The sequence below is a fragment of the Ictalurus furcatus genome, chromosome 15 (genome assembly GCF_023375685.1).
Source record: "Ictalurus furcatus strain D&B chromosome 15, Billie_1.0, whole genome shotgun sequence".
NCBI classification, from domain to species: domain Eukaryota; kingdom Metazoa; phylum Chordata; class Actinopteri; order Siluriformes; family Ictaluridae; genus Ictalurus; species Ictalurus furcatus.
The window spans coordinates 19,529,424-19,546,861 of record NC_071269.1 but is presented as its reverse complement, the minus strand read 5'-3'; the positions used below and the strand labels follow the sequence as shown (position 1 = coordinate 19,546,861).

The 17,438-nt window shown below is 38.9% G+C and overlaps 1 protein-coding gene across 7 annotated transcripts in view; it reads right to left on the bottom strand.

Annotated features, from left to right (window-relative positions):
* The window catches only part of kif1b (kinesin family member 1B), an 87,363-nt gene that overhangs the window by 26,358 nt on the left and 43,567 nt on the right, over window positions 1–17,438 (bottom strand). For 4 of the 7 annotated variants that reach the window (XM_053644079.1, XM_053644081.1, XM_053644080.1 and 1 more), the window contains 10 exons: window positions 16,328–16,407; window positions 15,268–15,374; window positions 14,633–14,716; window positions 13,983–14,163; window positions 13,698–13,770; window positions 3,245–3,338; window positions 2,956–3,104; window positions 1,750–1,928; window positions 1,310–1,447; window positions 282–533 (listed from right to left, as the gene is read on the bottom strand). In XM_053644079.1, the coding sequence (XP_053500054.1) occupies window positions 282–533; window positions 1,310–1,447; window positions 1,750–1,928; window positions 2,956–3,104; window positions 3,245–3,338; window positions 13,698–13,770; window positions 13,983–14,163; window positions 14,633–14,716; window positions 15,268–15,374; window positions 16,328–16,407 (1,337 nt within the window). Of the gene's footprint in view, window positions 1–281; window positions 534–1,309; window positions 1,448–1,749; window positions 1,929–2,955; window positions 3,105–3,244; window positions 3,339–6,703; window positions 10,989–13,697; window positions 13,771–13,982; window positions 14,164–14,632; window positions 14,717–15,267; window positions 15,375–16,327; window positions 16,408–17,438 lie in introns of those variants that run through there. The other 3 variants (XM_053644084.1, XM_053644085.1, XM_053644086.1) reach the window with 2 other exon arrangements.

Here is a 17,438-nt window from a genome sequence, read left to right as displayed (position 1 = left end):
TATATATATATAAAATATATATATATATATATATATATATATATATATATATATATATATATATATATATATATATATATATATATATATATATACACACACACACACACACACACATATATATACACATACACACACACACACACATATTGTGTTACGTTAAAATAATGAAATGTCTTCGCTAATGAAATACACTCTTTAAAGTGCTGCAACGTGTGTTAGATCTGCAGACGCAGAGCTGCATGCTCTCTCCCTCTCTCCGTCTCTCCCCTCTCACCAACCTGCCCACGAGAGTGAACCAGGGCGAGCGGTCATAGAAGGGGTCGTGGCCATCGCTAAAGATGTCTGAGCCTTCCTCGGTGCCCGCATCCGAGCTGGTGTCGTCCACGAAAGCTTCGTCGTCCACGAAATCATCCATCTCGCTCTGCCTCTCATCAGCCAGCTCGGTGATGTCCGAGTCGGCCGTGGAGAAGGTGGGTGAGGGTGTGCGGTCAGTCAGGTGCTCATTCACGCAGCCGTGGAAGATTGGTGAGCTAAATACAGTGCAAGTTGTTTTTGTACAGCAGAGTGCATTTTTTTACTGTTATGCAGCAATTATTGTATTACACAGGAAAACTGGAATGACATTACTGGTAAACCACAAACTCAAACACAGACCGTCTGCTTAAGCTAGGAAAATGATCATGGAATGGAAATACAAAATCAATGCCCACTGAATATTTTAGCAAAATGAATACAGAAACAAATGAAGGAACATCTTGTAAAGAAAACAACAAAAAACAACAGCAATAACAACAAATGGTAAATGATTAATGACAATTCAAAACAAGGATTTAAATAAAATACAAAAATGACTATGACAAAATATGTGTGATGAAAACAAAAAAATGAAAAATAAAAAAAATGTTTAAAAAAATGAATACCCAATACACAAACCTAGATGACAAATGGATTAAAAAAATGAAATGATTTCCTAATAAAAGGCCTCAGACATCATGTAATAAATGAGTTATAGTATTTGGGTGTGTGGTGCCTCAGGGGAGTGAACTAAACAAAATAATCATGAATGATTCAAGAGAAAGAATTCTTAAAGAGAAACTTTCATCAGAATATTTTCATCCATATACAATCATCACATAACTCACTTTACACACACATTAAAATAAACAAAAAAAAATTGGGATTTAATTTCCCCTTAGGGTGAAAGTTTAATTTTAATAATATGGCATATACATATTTGGTCAACTCAAGTGAATACTGTTGTTTCAGGCCTAAAGCCACACTATAAGTTTAAGCATTAATAACATACCTTCCCACTAGCTTGAACCAGTGGAAGCGATCATAGAAAGGATCACTGCCGGTCAGGGGCCCCTCCACTTCCTCCTGATTGGAGGAGGCCATTTCTCCAGCACGGTCGTACATCTCTCGCATCTGCTCCAGCCTCTGCCTGCAGGACCAGGGAAACACAACCCGATCAGGAGTCGCCTCCAAGAGCTTACATTACATTGTATTCAAAGAAAGAGCAAATCGCCATTCAAACAGACCATTACAAAAAACACCACATGTTTTGTGTTTAATTCACAGGGACAGTTTTGCTGAAATGGAGCTTCCTTGATTTTCAGGCAATTACAGTGTGGTTGGTTTGAAAGTCCAGTAAAATGTCAAGTCAAGACTTTATGAGGAAAAGATCTCAATCAGCAGTCTGCTTTATAAAACAAAAGGCAGGCTGGCTGGTGGCCTAGGGCTTACTTGAGCTTCTCCAGAGACCAGTAGTGAGTGGCTCCATTCTTCAGGTCCTGGACCTCCACAGCCACCACAGTACGAGGGAAAGGCCTGGAGTCACGCTCCTTTTCCGGCTCGGGAGGCAAAAGTTCAGGGGGAAGTGGGGAGTACAGCGTGTCTGTCAGAAGCACAAACTGGAACTGGACCTTCAAAGGGGGAGAGAGTTAGACAAGTGTCAGAGAAGAAAACAGCCGAAAAACTAAACTCTCATTTCAGCCTTTAGTGATTGCTGCAAAGGCCTTTTAAGGCTATACATCAAGTGTAGAAAAAGAAAGCACATAAATTAAAGGAAGGCTGAAACCAAAATAGAGAAGAGCGCCATGAGAAAATGGAGGAGTCTGAACCCCCAACCCCCCCCTGTTCAAAATCCGCCTGCAGCAACCTGACACTATGGATAATCAAAGAGTAAATCACTGAAGACCTGACAGCAGAGGGGTCAAACACAAATCCTACAGACTGCTCTCTTACAGCTCACAACTAAACACTCTGATTTATCACCTATCCATATGCTGCCCAAGTCGTCCAGTAAATCAAAGCTCAGAAGAAATTGGCTTAGCTTAGACCCTGTGCTTTGCTGGGCTGTTCTGTAAGTCTACTTAAAATGAAAGCATCAGTAAATACTGATGAACTTCTGTCATTAATCTGAGTCCAAGCATTTCTCTCAGTAGGATTATACTGTTTATGTAAGACATTATGCTATTCATACATTTCTGAGTTTACGGAAGACACCGGAATTTTCAAGCTAATTTGTATATACTACATCTCTAGCATATACGTAATTGGCATAGGTAATAGTTTTAATTATTTAAGAAATCAAAAGAAATCTGTTGACTCTGAGCTCACCTACAATAGAAGTCTAAGGGCAGTTTTTCATGGAACGCTTAATAAAATATCCTAAATCTGTCTAGCTTGTTATTTCAGACATGGTACGACTGGTAAGACTTTCTCTCATGTCTGTCTCATCCTAAGCCCTCCATTCTAAGTGACTTGGGAGCAAAGGGCTTTTCCATTCAGTACAGAGAGTGAGGAAAAAGACTAGGTTGAAAAATGCTGGAATATTTTATTTAATCTACTCAACGAAAACTCATATTTAAACAGAGGCATCATACCAGAAGCAAAATATCTGGACATTCAATTATGCAGACCCGTGTTAAAGACTCGAATGATTTGTACCTTCTTTTTGAGCTCCACACTGATGGCATTCGCTTCCTTCAGGTATACTGCGTTGCCCCACAGCTGGTCTCTAAGTGAGGTGAATTGGTGGTACCTCCACTTTCTGAAGGCCCACTGAGCGAGTTCAAACTCATGCTGTGTCCATGGCACTACAGAGAAAACACAGACAAGCAAATATTTGAACTATATACTGTAACTGATTTACAAGGCAAGTACTCACTAACAGTATAACAGCTCTGAATGGTTTATTCCAGTCAGTAAGACTAATGACATTTCCATAGTGGCTTACCTTCCTCCTCTTCCTCTTCCTCCTCCTCCTCATCAGGAGTTTCTGCAATCTGCTCCACCTGTTTTTGTAGTTCTTGAAGCTTGCTCTCATAGACCTGCAGGAGAAAGTGTGATGGGAATAGCAGACAAGGAACATGAACACGCTGCTGCAGGTGTGAACAGATGTTCCAACCAGGACACCAACTCGGCAAGATCTTCATACACTCTTCAGTCCCCTGCCTTCCCAAATAAAAATGTAAATCGAGCAAACTCCAGTCCTGATTATACTATATTCCGATTCAATTGCACATTTTAGCAACACATTATTTTTAAACTCATGAAGACAATTAGTCACATGCTTTGAAATCAAAGAAAATGAATATAGTGAATTTCGTATTACTGTACTGGGTTCCAGCACTAATTCTGCACTTTAAAGGATGGAAAATCGACAAATAATAAATTTCAGCTCTAATATCTCATTCAACGAATCTCAGTTCTGAATGTAACCCATCCATTAACCATAATAAACTGAGCAGTGAGGTGAAAAAGAGGGTATTACTAAAGCATTCATCAGTCAGGGTTCCGTGGTTGTTTTCTTAAAGGCATAATCAGAGATTTTGTTGGAAGTTAGGTGATGCTAGTTGCATAAATAAATTTATTATTATTATTTTTTTAAACCCTAAAATGTAAGCAAATACAGCCTCTCCCTTTAGTATTTCCTCCAAAGTCATTGCACCAGAACACATGCAAACACCCAGTCTCAGCTGATACACCTAGGGCAAAAGCGTGAGCCTTCTGTATTGATAGGCAAAATTACTGACAAGCAAGTAGAGACACCACATTGTCTTGATTGGTTGGATGTTGGAGGTCCACAACCTTTGTTGATTCTTCTTGATTACAGAGGCTGGATTTTCTCCCCTGAGAAGCGAATATGAGAAGATGACCACATGTAAAAGTGTTCTGTGATTGACTTTAAGCTCGGAAATCAAAAGTAGCTAATAGGATAAAATGAGTATCCTGTGTTGTCAAGTAACAAAAGTCTCTTACTGCAGACTAGCAGCTTACATCAGTATTCCTGATTTACACGAAGACTGCCTCCTTTACTGTTCTTATGAACGCACTCGGCCATGTGTAATAAATAGGGACTAAAGCAGTAAGGTATGTCTGCAGATCCAAATGTGTCACCGAGTTCATATATGTAAATGAGAACAGTTCTGATTGGACAGGAGTATCTCAGAGTCCATTCATACATGCATTGTTAGCCAGATAGCTATCTGACAAGATTTCTATCAGCATTTTACACTCATAATGAATATTAATATCCTCTCCTAATGCTAGCCAAACAGTTAACATGTGCTAACGTGACAGAATCTCTGAGATGATTTTAAGCTCATAATAAATGTTCATGTTCACTGCAAGTTAGTCAACAATCTGACAGGCTTTCAAACTCCTAAGTATTTATATAGCCAAATTTCTAACGTGCTAACCTGACAGGATTTCTGAGAGGATATTAAACTCATAATATTCATATTCATGTGAAAATGCTAGTCAGTCAGTCAATGAGCTGCCATGTGCTAAGGTGACAGAATCTCTGAGAGGATTCAGAAACTTTTTTCGCTACCTAGCTAGCGATCTGTAACCACTCACAGATACCCTGATAGAATTTCTGAAAAGTGTTCATTATCTTCACTGGAAATGCTAGCAAGCTAGTTAACATGTGGTAAATTGACAGGATTACTATTAGGATTTTTTTAAAAGTCACATTGATATTTACCGCTAACATTATCCCACCAGCTAAATGAAGTAAACATACAATTTCTATATATGTTTAAATGTTGTTGGGTTTTTTTTTTTTAAATGTTCTTTTAATGCTAGCTATATGGCCAACATGAGCTAACCTGACAGGATTCCAAAGTCATATTCATAAATGTTCCTGATTTTCACTGCTAATGCTAGCTAACATGTCCTAGCTGTTAACCTGACTGGTTTTAAAGTCAAAATGAGTGTTTGAATTCACTACAAATGCAACCCAATTAGCTAACACATGCTAACCTGAGAGGATTTCAGAGAAGACCTTCAACTCCTAATAAATGCTCATAATAAATGCTAGGCCAAAGAGCTAATGTGCTATTCTTACAGGATTTCTGCGATGCTTTGAAACTTAATAACTGTTCATGTTCACTTCTGATGCTACCCATATATCAAATGTGTTGACCTGGCAAGATTGCTGAGAGGATTTTGAAATCTTTTTGATGTTCATCATTTCAGCTGCTTTTAGTTCATATTCATCATATTCACTGGGAACATTAGACCACTAGCTAAATAAAGTAAACAGAAGATTTATAAGTCACAAATTGACAGATAAAACCAGTTCTAAAGTTATAAATCTGTTAGAACTATGCCTACTCAGACATTTATCTGATCTGCAGTCAGTTGCTCTGGCTCACTCAGTTTTAGAGCATTAGAGCTGCCTTAGAAATTACTGAATCCTCTTTTAAATACAGGATGTACTTACCTCAAACTAGGAAACATTAGTAAAGAGTGGATCTATGAAGTTCTTGTTATAAAAAAAAGAGAAAATTAATGTCATTTTTCTTGAAAACAAACAACAAAAAAAAGGAAAAATCATGGCTCATGTTGGAGTCACGCACATAAACCTGACCACAGTCTGTTCACCATTAGTAAATAGCGGATTAGGAAGGAAGGCCGTGGGTATGAGCGGGGCTACAGATTGCCTGCTGCTCATGATTCATCACACATGAAGTTATCACCAACAAGCTCATCGCATTTGCTATACTGCTCAGAGGACAGAGCAGAGCTTTAATCACATGCAGACTCACTCTCTCTCTCACATATACACACACACACACACACACACACACACACACACACACACACACAATCCTCCTTTCTTCTGCTCTAGCACTTCTTTACTACAGTAATAAGTAATACTTTATACAAGAAACCCAGAGGGACAGGTTCCAAAACTTTATACACCTTCAAATTGTAAATGGACACTTTAGGTAGAGAAAAGTTCATAAGGGTATTTGAGGGAAATATATAACAACAATTTCATCTCTCTCTTGCACTCCACTGGTGTAAGTTGTGTAATAAATGTGATTCCAAGAGCCTATGACAACAGGATAGCCTGAAAACAAAGCACTGAGTGTTTAGGTCATCACCAACTAAAGAGAAGTGGATGCAAATTGTGTGCAAATTGCAGGGTAATAAACTATCTGCTCATAGTATTATTTCCCCTATCAGATCGAATGAAACGTGTTCGAATGAAATGTTTTGATATTAAATATACTTTACATTGATTCATTTAGCAGACGCTTTTATCCAAAGCGTCTTACAAATGAGGAAATACAAGCAAAGCGATATATCAAGTGGAGAACAATTCAAATAGTGCTACCATAAACGATTTTTAAGTGAGTTCTAGAGAAGCAAGCTGTACAGAGTAGAGGTGTAAGAGCCAGTGTAAGTGCAGATTTTTTTTTTAATGTACATGTTCCCGCTACATATTGCCACAAGTTTAATCAGTCTTAAATCAAGGAATAACACATGTACTGGGGTGAAAATAATTACCATATGCTACTAATGGTGTTATTTTAGGTCATTATTTGTTAACAGAGAACCAATATATTTTTTCTACTGTTTTTATATAAGTATTTACTCAGTGGAAAGAAAATAGTGTGTTAATATGTGAAAAATAAAATCAATAATGTACAGAGTAGAATATTTAAAACATCAGAAACTAGGTTCAAGACTGTCCATAGAACCTGCAGTCAGAACTTTGCCTTTTTTTTTTTTTATTTGACATTCAATATGGACTACAATGTGACACGGCTATCCCAAATAAACCAGCAAAATCATGTAAACACCAAAGTTGCACAAAATGCTGATTCAAAACAAAACAAAAAAAAGCAACGTCATTTTACATGGCCATTTGGAGGCACTTTTTATATAACCACTGCATATAAAGTAACACAGGTCAGACAAACTGACACGTCATTTTTAAAAAGAACAATATACATTGTCCAGTTTATTTCATCCTATAAATTGTTCTCAGTGCTGTTTATGATAGCTGGAGTTGCTGTCAGCACCATTTATGTTCTATGTAACATTCCTAACTGGAGCAATAGTCATTGAAAACAACAATAACAATGTCTCTCTGACAAGTGACACACCCACTATAGCAAATTTCAAGCAATTCCCGTTGCATATTTTGTGCTACACTGGAAGGCAGTTAAGGAAGAGCTCTGTAATTGAGTTTACTCTTCTTGTATCTTCACTTACAGTTTAGTTGGAGTGAGAAGGTCAATGCTATACCGTTATATTGCTGAAATTGGCCTTTTTTTCTGGCACACAGAAACATTCAAGCTGTATAGTCAAATTAGGTATACGTGTGCTTTGTGAAGGAAGCAAACACACCATTACATAATAATATTAAGGCAAGACAACACAGTGGCTTGGCAGTTAAAGTAAATGGTGGCGCGTTCCTAAATGCAACTATTCTCATTGAAGTTTCGAATGAAAGCTATGTACCGACAGTAAGAGATCTATGTATGAGTTGTAATACTTGTGATAGATTTAGTTAAAAGAGCAAGATTACAACCATCTTCTGACTTATAATTTAAAAGAGTATACTACGTCCATTCTGATTTGTCTTTCAAAGTTCCCTCAAAAGATATGCATAGACTCCTTTTACTATTGCTCTTCATCTCCTTTGGAAGTTTAAAACGAGCTCCAGGAAACCATGGCAACAGTCCCGTCAGACACCCCTGTCTGTGCATTCATGGTTCAGAGCACACATTCGGCCCACCAGAAAGTAAATGCAATTCTGATCATGCAGAGCTGTGGCTAGAGTTGGGCTGAACCCTCGAGTGCTCTTGTGAAGCGAGATTCTGTTTATATGCACAGAGCAAAGGATAGTTCTAGAACACCATTTCTGCCCCTGTGGGAACGTAATGCCTCCCAAACAACCCCACCACCCGCATACCCGCCTTGCGTTGAAGTTTAGAGTGTAGCATGCAGCCGCAAGGAACAATAGAAGCAAAGCACGCAGCGGAAAACTTTTTTTTTTCTTCTGAAAAGACTGCTAAAACTTGAACTTTACCAAAAGACTTGCATTGATTGCTAATATATGCAGCAAGGGAAAAAAAATCATGGTAAACAAAACAGGCACCAATACATGCACATTTTGTGTGTGATTAAAAATTGATCCACCCATCAATACATCTTAAAAATGGGTTTTTCCATAATAGTTAATAGGCAAAATCAGAAGGAAACTAAATTACATATTGCTGAGGCACTTCTTTTTTTCATTTTTCAAAACACTCTCTAAAAACAACTTCAACCCTTTCTTGAAAACATCAGGGCTTTTTGAACCTACAGTACATTTAAATTCATTCTTTAGTTAAAAAGAATTTTTTTTTAAAAAATGCAAGATGACCCATAATACATTACAACTGTAAATTTCCTTGAAATGGAAAATCTGGACATTAGCTACATTTCTGGAGCTCTAGTTCATACACATTCAAACAGTTATTCCAGCATTCTTTAAATGTATAAGTTGCATATTTTCAACACAAAAAATGGAGGATGAAGAGCAAATGTAGTGCCACTTAAACGGTAAATTCAAGTAATGACCCCTATAGGTCTGTTATGATAGCAGAGTAGTGGTTATTCAGGATTTGAAATATGTTGTGAAAAGCAGCAGAACAACTCTAAATCCTATTTAGCTAAACTGCAAGAGGTAACTGAGAAACAGTGCTGGGGCTTATTTAAACTGAGCAAATTAAAAAGACCTGGCAGAATATTTTGGAGAAATACATTATCCAATAATCAATGCTTGACTAACCAATGAAAGTTTCACAAACAATTAAACACTTGGGGAACTACTAAATAATCTAAATGGCTCAGAAAACTTCCTGGTGCAGTTAACCAGTTAAAACTAGTGTAGCACACTTCTAGAATTTCATTTTAATAAGGGGGATAACATTAATCTAAAAAAACAAAAAAACAAAACAAAACAAACAAAAAAAAAAACATCACCAATATCCAATATATACTTTTGTTAGACAAACAGATGTAATTTAGAACAACCACTGAATAAAACACTGCTCGACTGCAAAAAAAAAACAAAAAACACGCCTGGCCATTTGATTCAATGAGGACAAGCTGTCCAATGCTGTGTGTTGTCTCTGTAGGTCTGTGGTGTGGCAAAAATAGTGCTATTTGTTTCAGTACATAAAAGGAAACCTTGCTCCAATTCACACTGTGGTTTCCCGTCCCGCCTTCAAATTAGGGGCTGACAACTGTCTGCGCATGCGGGGTGGTGTCTGAAAGCTGTTGTGGTGCTGCTGGTGGTTGTGAGGGTATTGCTGGTGGTAGTTGTAGCTGCCATCCATGTTGTAGTGCCAGGGTTGATGGAACTGCTGATGATGTGGATGAAGGTAAGCATGAGGCTGGCTTTGGTTGTAGCGCGGCTGGTAAAATGCCTGCTGTGGCGCAGTTTGCTGCTTTCTGTCCCCAGAGTGCAGGGACTCCATTGAGCCAGAGGCCCGCTGGCTACTGTTAAAGGAGTTGCTGCGGCCTCGTTCATGGGGCTGCTGGCTCCTGTGGCCTTGGTTATGTCTTTGGCTTAGGCCTTGCTCCAGGTCTTTGCTTCTGTGCTGCCCTAATGGGCTAGGAAGAGGTGGATATGCATGGGTGGAGGCTGCCGGCCTCCTGGGTTCCTCTACCTCTTCGGTCACATCCTCTTCCTGCACTGTCTCTTTGGGAACCTTTAGCTCAATCACCTGCTCATCTGTGATGATAATGTGCGTGCCAGGGCTCCAAGAGTTGCGATGCTTGGGGTTGCTTTTGAAAGGAAAGCGCAGCTTGCGGTCTTCAGGTGGGATGAAGCGATGCGGGCCACTCTGCCTGCGAAGTTGCTTGGAGATCTCTTGCTGTTGGAGGTTCTTCAGCCGTGTCTGCTCCTGTCGCATCCAGCGCATGTGTCCACGCCGGAACGAGGGATCGTCACCCATTGTTTTGTCTACTTGATCGTCACCTTGCTCATTTTCACCTTTGTCTTCAGATGGAGGCATGCTTTCACTGGAACTGCGGGGCCTCATGGCTCCATTGGGTTCAGTCTTCTCTTGGCCCTCGGCAGAGATCAAAGGCAGCACCCTCTCCATCTTCAACATCTTGTTCCTGAGGGTTCGGATCTCTTCATCTTTCATGTTGTTCTGCTTCTTCACTTCATGCAAGATATCTTCCAGCTTATCTATGTGCACCTTCAGCTCATCCATATCGTTTACACCCCGCCCGTTTGTGATGACGTCTTCGATTCGCTCATCCCCGACTCCCACTGTGTCCCAGACATCTCGAGCGACCGCTCGCCAGGAATCTCGCTCGTTGGGGTCTTTCTTGTTGTATGTTGCACACAGCTCTTTCATCTTCACGATGGCCAAAGCCTCGATCTCCTGACGGGTGTGGCGGAAATCGTTCAGAGCAACCTCATAGCAGATTTCCTTGACTGCTTGGATTTTCAAATCAGAGATGGTCACCCACTTGGAATCCTTGCTGAGGCGACGGCGCTGGGGGATCTGGTACATTTTGATAGGCTCCCTTCTTTTGCCACTGCTGGGTAAGCCACACTTTTTGACTATGGTTTGGAGTTTGCTGGGAGGCAGCTTCTCCCTCAGAGAGGTGATGAGTCTCCAGCTCTCCTCACATGACCTTTTATCAGAGTCATCGCCACTATCAGAGTCTCCGTCCTTTAAAGAACAAAACAGGAAACAAAACCAAAAAAGTGCGGAACAAAATGGAGAAATTAAAATGAGGAATTCAAATGAAAAGGAATGTTTTCTGTAAGGAATGGATACGAGTGATGATCTGCAAAATGGGAACTTTTGCATCTGTGAAATTTGTTGAAAGGGGGTTTAAATTTAGGCGAGGTTTGATAAAAGAAAGGGCTACCATTGAAAAATCTTTACCATACTAGCAAATAAAGCCAAGTTGATTTACCAGTTATATCAAATACCTTTGATTATGACTTGCATCAATAGGTAAATTTTACCTGATGTAAAAGTGAATTCCTAAAATGTGGTGTTCCAACACCAAAAGCTTGGCATTTACACGTATTTCATTATTATTATTATTAAGCATTGTCAAAATGAAAGACTGTGTTCCAGTGAGGAATCTTACCATTTTTACAAGCTACATAGGATAAAATGTACACAGAGTTCCCAAGTTGCATATCAGTATTAAACGTAATCATGATATGATCAAAACGCCAACAAAAAGGGGACAGATGTTGCTCTGGTTGACTGTTTTATTCTTTTTTAACAGACTGCTCATCTCCTCTTCATTCTGTGTGCTTGGAAACTGCACCAGAAACATGCTTCAGAGGCATGCAGAAAGAAAGCCAGTGGATCTTTGGAGCATTTCCCTCATTTGAAGTCCTTGATGGAGATTTTGGAGTTGATACAGCTCTAGCAGTGGGTTAGAAGACTCTTGCGTGTTTATTATGGGTCAGTAAAGAGAGAAAAAGAGAGGAAGGACAGGCTGGAAGGAAGTTAAAAGCATCGATTTCAACCACTACAGTTAAGAAGTTAGTTGAGAGAAAATGCAGTTTCTCATTTTTTCCCAAGTATGCAGAGTGCAGGACAAATCGTAGCCAGATAGCAAAGGCGCTAACAGGAGACAGATGATGACTGCATAATTGCAATTGGGATATGAGTGCAGTGTGTCATGTCTGAGTGCCATGTTGTGTTGGTGTGATTCTTTCTGATGAGATCACCAGAGCATTGGAGAGCTTGTCATCATTGATTAGGACCCCAGCACAGATAACTGTGTTCAAGCACATGCCCTTTATGTTCGATCAGACATGTGTGTAACTCAATGAGAAACCACATTGTCACTAGCCTTCATCAACTACAGCAGAAATCTTGGGTTATTATCACAATGCGTTGACGACGTCAGCAACTGCATTGAAGAACCAGCGAACTCAAACAAAACGAACAGAAAACTATTTGAGCAAAATCAAAAGCCAACAGAAAGTTGACCAGCTTAACAACACTGCTTGACAACGACCACTGACGTCAGGCTCTATGCACACCTTGGAAATGAAACTGTACTGTTAAGAGATCATGCTACTACAAACAGACCATGCAAAGGCAGCAACAGAATTAAAAGCACAAGATACATCATTTAGACAAAATTGAAATAAACCAAAAAGGCCAGCGTTTTGTAATTTGTTTACAAAACCACTGTGGTCAATACAAGGGCAAATAAACCAGGTTTTCGATTGAATTATTTCAAATGCAAATCCTTTTTCTTCTGCTGATGCTGTTTTGCAAGATACAGTTCTTCAGATCTACAAAAGGAATTGTAATGAGAAACTTTGAAAAATCTATTATCTTGCTATATTAACTATGTCGGGAATAGAGTGGGTAAATGTAATTTTCACCTCTTTATCTCAGTCAGAATGGATTTCATTTCCATGCAAAGAGGTTTAGCCATGCACTGGGAAAAAGGGTTTCTCTCACACACACACACACACACAAAAATCTCGAGGTGTCAGAGCTCAGAGTGCAGAATTAGTGCTGGTTGGACTTCATCAGAGCACGAGGAAGACCTGGGGTGTTCGTTTTTATTAATTTACTAACATTAGCAACTTGAGAAAATAATTAATAAATAAATAAATAAATAAATAAATAAATAAATAAATAAATAAACAAACACTCTTGGCCACCAATACAGAATGGCACATCTCTCCCCTCAAACAAAGCACACTGTTATTTCAAAGTCTGTCCTCAAAATAGGACAACACAAGCAATATTTCAAATGAAAAAACCTAAAAGTGGTTCCCAAATGAATACCAAATATTAATACAACCGAAACACACACACGCACAAAAAAAAATAAATAAAAAAAAATACAACAGACTGAAGATTGGTTGCACCAACAAAGCTAATCAGCAAGTTGTTGATCTAGGTTTTTTTTTATTATTATTATTTAACCAATCAGTTTGTTAAAATATTTGTCATCTATTAAAACCCTTACACTGGATTACAATTGCCTACCATGATGGATTCCCTAGTCTAAAAACGTAAACAGCAATGACTTCTCTAGAAATCAATCATCATTTGCATTGAAAACTAGCAACAGACTTTCCATTTAGGAACGTTTAGATTTTCTAAAATATGGCGTTTCAGAAATTAAATCCACCTCAGGTGCAAGACTAAAATGAATCCTAACCTGAAATTTAACCTGAAGTCAAGTTAACAGAGCCAAAGTTGATCCAAAGTTTGATCACCTATATTGGTAAATTGTTCATAAGCTAAAACCAAGACAAAAAGCAATACTTATTATTTTATAGCAAACTTACAAATTTGGTACAGATTAAACTTTAAGATTTAACTTGGATTAAATCAGTCTTTCTTGATGCAACTCAGTCTGAGAGCGTATAGAATCAGGCTTACCAGTCTCTGTTGCTCAAGCAGTTGATCAGCCTCCTCCTTCTCTTTTTTATAAAGGATTTCCATCTCTGTAAGCCTAGATACCATATAGTACAGGACACAATCATGAGCAAGCGGTTCCGTTTCATCTTATATCTCCTATTCATAACAGCCAGGATTACCACAGCATTAAACATAGACAGAGATTTTATAACACAACACTGCAGTGGTTTTATAATGATTAATGTTATCAGGTCTGTGCTACGAGTTCTGTCCTAAAGCCAACATGGCCAGGTGGCACTGCGGTACCTCTTCTCCATCTCCTGCTTCATGTCAATGCCCTGCTTCTCCAGAAGTTCTCTCTGGGCAAAAGTCCAGTCCACAGGCTCCACGGGCGTCTCAGCTGATGGTGTCTTCTCCCTCTCAGCTCGCGCCTGCTCAGGGTGGTTAAAGCGGAACACGTGGTTCTTCCCCATGATGATACGATTACCTGAGAAACGAGTAAGGCAATACCGCCGTTGGGTTTTGGCGCCACCATAACAGCACATGGAATATCTCATCTTGATAACCAACAAGGTCATAAAGTGTTCTTGAATTCTCAAATTGGATTGGTCAGGTGTTGATGAATGTTTTAGAAGAGTAGCTCTTCAGTAATGCAAATCATAGGTTTATATCAATACGTTCTAATACTTTATCATTTCTATAGTAACAACTCATTCACAGGGACTTGGGTTGTTTATGAACAAGGAAAATTGAGCTGATGATGGTGATGCTTCCTGTAAGGAGACCTTTATTATTAACATATAATACGCTGTTATAGGAAAATAACCAACCTCAGAGTGTTAATTACACCAACCCAGTGTTGACTATTTTCCTATAACAACATGCCTCATGGTGTTTTATTCCTTCTATGCTCCATACAGAAGCACTGTGTAGTGAGTGAAGGCTTTAGGACTTACCTGAGCGCAGCTGCACAGCATCGTTCACACGCTTGCCATTCACATATGTCTCCGAGCCTTCACACGGCACCAGCAATACAATCACTGCAGAGTCAGCAGAAAAGTCATTCAGTCACAACCCAGCACCAGGACATCAGCCTAGACTCAATTAGCTCACACTGCAATATAAAGTTAGAGTCTCAGAACAATGTTGGTGTAGAAGCCACTAACTCTCCACATTATCCTCTAATCAAAGAAACATTTAACCTTTCGAAATTTCAGATGCAACAGCTAGAAATAATGCAAATCAAAGGATACATCTGAATAAAACAATCCTAAAGACGATAGGCTGATGATACATTAAATAAATACTTCAGTAGTACAACACTTTAAGGAATTTTTCACTCATAAGTATTTCTTAATTAAGCTCTTAACTCTTAGAACTTCCCTCACACCTCCATTACATGAGTTTCTAACAAACTGGTTTTCTCTGGGGTTTTTTTTTCCACTTCTCAGAATAGAGAAATGTGCTGAAATTCTTTTCTGTGATGATCACAGATACACGACAGACACGGCACATGGCTTGAAAAATGCTGAGTGTTCCTCTAAATTCGTTTGCATAACAAACAGATGGTGTGATTTCAGCAAAACCCCACCGTTTCCGTTGGCGTTCCGCTCGCTGCGGAAGATGCAGTGCTCCTCTCTGATGTGCGCTCCACTCAGAACAATATCTTGCCTTCTCTCTGCGTCGGCCTGGCCCACCCTGTCAACACAGAGGCGCAATCACTCGCTAGTTGGTCTACAGGGACATACGTAAAGCTGTACCACTGACCTGGAAACACTGTCCAGTCTGACAGTGAAGTACGGTAAATAAATAAATAAATAACCAGAAGGTACCACTTTCTATGAAGCCCATATCCATAACTCATTATAACTGCTCTTATAATCGTCTGAAAGCTGGTAATAATTCATTGTAAGCATATAAACTTTGGCTGATAAAGTTCTGATAATGTGACATAATTATCATGTTGTAACACAAGTGTCAAATGTAATATTTAGTAACAATCATAAAAACGTTATAGACAGTGAAAATGTCATCACTTAGCGCTTCAAGTAAAGTGAATATGTTAAACTATTCCTTAAAAAAATAAATAGTAATAATTTAATTAATTTGTTCCAAAACATCCAAAAATGACAAGGGTGCACATACAGTATGTAGCACCTAATGAACCTTGAAGGGACACAAAGCTATCTTAGGTGCTAAATACATGCATTCATGTCATTTTTGGAGGCACGGAATAATGAGATGAAATGCTTATAACCGTTTTATAATTGTTAATAGTATTATAGTTGCTTTATAATTATACAACATACCACATGGCATTATAATGAATGGTAGAACGTGCTGTAAAACATGATTATAAGCCATCAATGAATTATTTATAGCCCATTATTAGAGCTTTACGATGCATTATTAGAGTACTGTAAGATTACACTTCTTACAAGGAATCATTACCATTGTACAAAGAATTATAAGCACAGTTATAATGACTTATGAATATGCTAAAATATAGAACGTGACCCAGTGAATCCTACACAAAGCCACTGTTTCACTATTTTTTGGGATCGTGAAATGGAAAAAAACAACAACCAAAAAGCTGAAGGTGTGTGAATCTAAAGAAGACAGCTAATGAGCAAAAGGACTGTTTTCCATACCTTGTAACTCCATCTTTGATGTAGTACAGCAGGCATTCTGACATGAGAGGATCCTCGTTCAGGTTAACCAGGTGAGGGGTCTGTGGAGAGAGAGAGAGAGAGAGAGAGAGAGAGAGAGAGAGAGAGAGAGAGAGACGATTTAATGAATCTACCTGAGACAGTTCTGTCAGTAAGTGCACAGGAGGAATACTAGTGATGTACAAACTCAGCGCTACTTTTACACGGGATTATAGAAAGCATACCTATTTTAAGCTTCTACTGCGTAATCACGAGTCTACTTTTTAACCACCAACCTTTTTTGGGGAAAACACCCCATTAAAGTCAGCAAAGAGCTCACAAGGCCTTTCAGCGTAAAGCTATTTGGCAGGATCAACCCAGTTAAGGGAGGCAATGGGGGGACAAAAAGAAGAGTCAAAGAACAGAAATGAAATCAAAATGGAGAAAATCAGATTGCTTTAGAGAACATATTAATGACAGACAGGTAATAGAGAGGGGAAGAGAGGGACCTATGTAGGAGCTATGTATTAAGCTAACTGGGAAAACTGAGTTATTAAGAATAGCTGATAACGGCCATCACACACCTACCACGCTTTCACCCTATTTTCATTATCCATCCTTCGCTAATCTTCTGTCAGGTTGAAGAATCTGTGCTGTCAGATTCTCCAGACACAGTGACGCTAATCATGACTAGAGCTAGTGTGATGTTCCCGAGTGGCAATCACAGTTCACTGGGAGATCACATTTCAGTGATGCCATACAATTCATTTTCCAAAATTTTTTCCTCAGAGGATAATCTAGACCATGCTTAGATTTGCACTAGAAATGTATTGTCAGTGTATTAACAGTTAGCTAATTTGGACAATTATCTCAGACAAATAATTAACCCTCTTAACATTCTTTAATAAGACATGAGACATGTTTTATCATGTCTACGCTTTTTTTGTTCGTCAGTCTCCACTGCTGATTATCAAGCACACAATACACAGACACAGAGAGGGAAAGGGAAAAAAAATAAAACATCTGTACCTATGGAACCTCTCCTACTGCAATCGAAACTATTCTTAGAAAATTGTCTTAAATATATTTAACAGAATCTAGGATGCTTAGAGCG